General features: G+C 44.0%; 1 protein-coding gene across 1 annotated transcript in view; it reads right to left on the bottom strand.

The window, feature by feature from the left end:
- Positions 1 to 1,958: 1,958 nt before the first annotated feature.
- Positions 1,959 to 2,498, bottom strand: part of Pmar_PMAR026466 (cathepsin B, putative) — a gene marked incomplete at both ends in the record, with an annotated part of 1,807 nt that continues 1,267 nt past the window's right edge. Inside the window, 3 exons of the mRNA XM_002776106.1 lie at positions 1,959 to 2,207; positions 2,253 to 2,334; positions 2,384 to 2,471. Of these exons, the coding sequence (XP_002776152.1) occupies positions 1,959 to 2,207; positions 2,253 to 2,334; positions 2,384 to 2,471 (419 nt within the window). The remainder of the gene's footprint in view (positions 2,208 to 2,252; positions 2,335 to 2,383; positions 2,472 to 2,498) is intronic.

The following is a 2,498-nucleotide window of genomic DNA, read 5'->3' as shown; positions in this document are numbered from 1 at the left end:
CTGAGCTCAAGAGTTTCCTCACTAATCATAGAAGTTCACAAACGAGCTAGGGTAGAAGTGCGCAGAAACCAACAAGAATGTCCCTAAATGTCCTCAGAATTTTGATATTGTCGGTGACGATTTCTTACCGACACATGTCGTATATCATACGACTCATACCACATTTCCTTCAGATTAGCTAGTTAATTTCTTGATAGAATAGACTTCTTTCTATATCAAAGGATGCACGAGCGACAAGTGGTTCCTGCGAGTCGCAGGCTGCGACCGACATTCATCCTTCAGAGCCCTTTCCTCAGCGTGCAACTTCTCAGCCGTTGCTTGTTCCCTCAATGCTTCTTCCACTATTTTACACAGTTTATCGCCTATCAAATTACAACAGCACTTTTGGCGTTATCATAATATCTTAAAAATGGAACAAGTAATTGCTGATGTCTGCTCTGTCTCATCTAAGCAAGTTCAATGAACTATGATTCAGATTAAGATTGAGATTCAATCTACATTGAATCCTTATCGAATATTCAGCTGAAAATATGCATACATCGATGATGGATGTACATATATTTTCAGCTGAATATTCGTGATGGTGATCGATGATCGATCACGAATAAGCGAGAGCTAATGGTGTGCGATAAAAGCGATAGAGGAAGTAATTTTACTGCAGGGATTGATACAATCTGCTGGATTCTGGTATTAGAAAGCATCCAATAGATACTCTGTATTCCATACGGGATATTGACAGTTTAGATGAGGTGTAAAACTAGGCCTTCTCGGAGAAGGGGCGGAGCTCGCGCGCTCTTGACGCGCGAGTGTGTGGAGCTCGGTCTCTTCTCGCTTATCGTAACTCACAATTAATGATTCATTGTATCACTATTCGCTATAGTACAGTGTGCACATTGAGAGAATTAGCATACTGTTCATAAAAGTCAATAATTTCTGCTAACAACACAGCATCTTGTCATGAACAACATTCTCATATAGCCATCTCCCGTAGACGCAACTCAAATGCTTTACGGTCATCGGCACTTTCATCACATAATTCATTCTCCTTGGGAACACATTAGCAAATAATGTGTGGTATCGTGCTATTCTCTTCCAGTGTGAGTGAGGGTGAGCAGCGACTGACCTATCGCAATGTTGGACAATCCCGTGAGCCTCGGCGAGTTTATGACGAGGGACAAGTCCAAATCTAATTGACAGGTGTCATGGTGATCCAGTGGCACACACTTCCAAAAATCGCGCTAGATAATTATGAAATTCACTAATTCTCGGGTAGGCAGTTACGCTCCCGATGGTTCCAAACAGTGCCACTAAGAGACGTACTGCTCCCACCATGCCGTCTGTAATAGGGATTCCGTTACGGAGTGCGGGAAACGACTGTTTTTGAAGGCAGCTGTGGCTACATATACTACAAGTATATGTATAGCGACTCATTGCGAATAAGTATTGGGCTTGAAATCCTGAATGCTGGCGTTTTTGGAGGCGCTGAATGTCACGGTGAGCCCAACGTTGAAAGAAATTATAGTTGCATATCTACCGTTACGAATTGGCCGCAAACCCGGAAACAGGCCCATTTCCATACCAGGCATGGTACCTATATTAGAGAGGTGATTATCTTCTCAAGAGATCTAAAGAGCCAGAATGAAGAGGGGGCACAAAGCGAAGCATGGAGAAGTTCGCCACGGACTCAGCCGCATACCGTACGATACTAGTAACTCAATAAGCATAGGTCGGGAGAGTCGGAATGGACTGAATATACGACTTACCATCTCTTTAAGAGTCTCTAGATGACTTCTGTTGAAAAGTTCCAGCAATCAGCCATTCATTCACATCCAACCGATGCGAGAAGTATATAAGACTTCATGCTGCCAAGAAGAAAATGACTATGGACGAAAGAAAATCGTCCTGATTCGAATGTGATGGGTTTCATCCAGTGCACGTCCACAATGGAGGAGATCCACTCAGACCTTAGGTGTACCACCAAGCAGGTCATCATCTATTCCACAGTTTCCGAGGGCTATCTTGAAAAGGCCTTTGTCACCCCAGTCTTCATTCCAGGAGTTCACGGCAAGCCAGTAAGCTTGTCCACTCTTCTCACCCCAACCAATTATCTTCACAGCATGTCCACCGAGATATGAACCAGAAGTATGCTTGTATACACCGGACTTGTAGGCTAGGAAATCTTCGTAAACAGTGAAAGAAGCCGAAACCTGATCAAAGTTAATGTTGGGATCACAGAAGTGGATCGGTCCCACTGGGCCATCGGTCCTGATAGCATTCTTAGCATCGTTCACAGAGTAGTGATAAGGAGAGGATTCCAACATGAAATGACGATCACTGAGAATGATAAACTCGATAAATTTGACTTAGCTTAGCCTTCCTTTACTCTCTCAAAGTGGTCGTATACTTCGGGTTGCGGCATTGTTCGACACAGTTGGGAGTCGGGTATATGTCCTGATAGGCAATGACAGGTACTGCCTCAGCGGTCGCCGGCGGCGACT

The sequence above is a fragment of the Perkinsus marinus genome (assembly GCF_000006405.1).
Source record: "Perkinsus marinus ATCC 50983 genomic scaffold scf_1104296954446, whole genome shotgun sequence".
NCBI classification, from domain to species: Eukaryota; Perkinsozoa; order Perkinsida; family Perkinsidae; genus Perkinsus; species Perkinsus marinus.
Note: the sequence above shows the minus strand (reverse complement) of the source record. Positions and strands in the feature narration are given on the sequence as shown.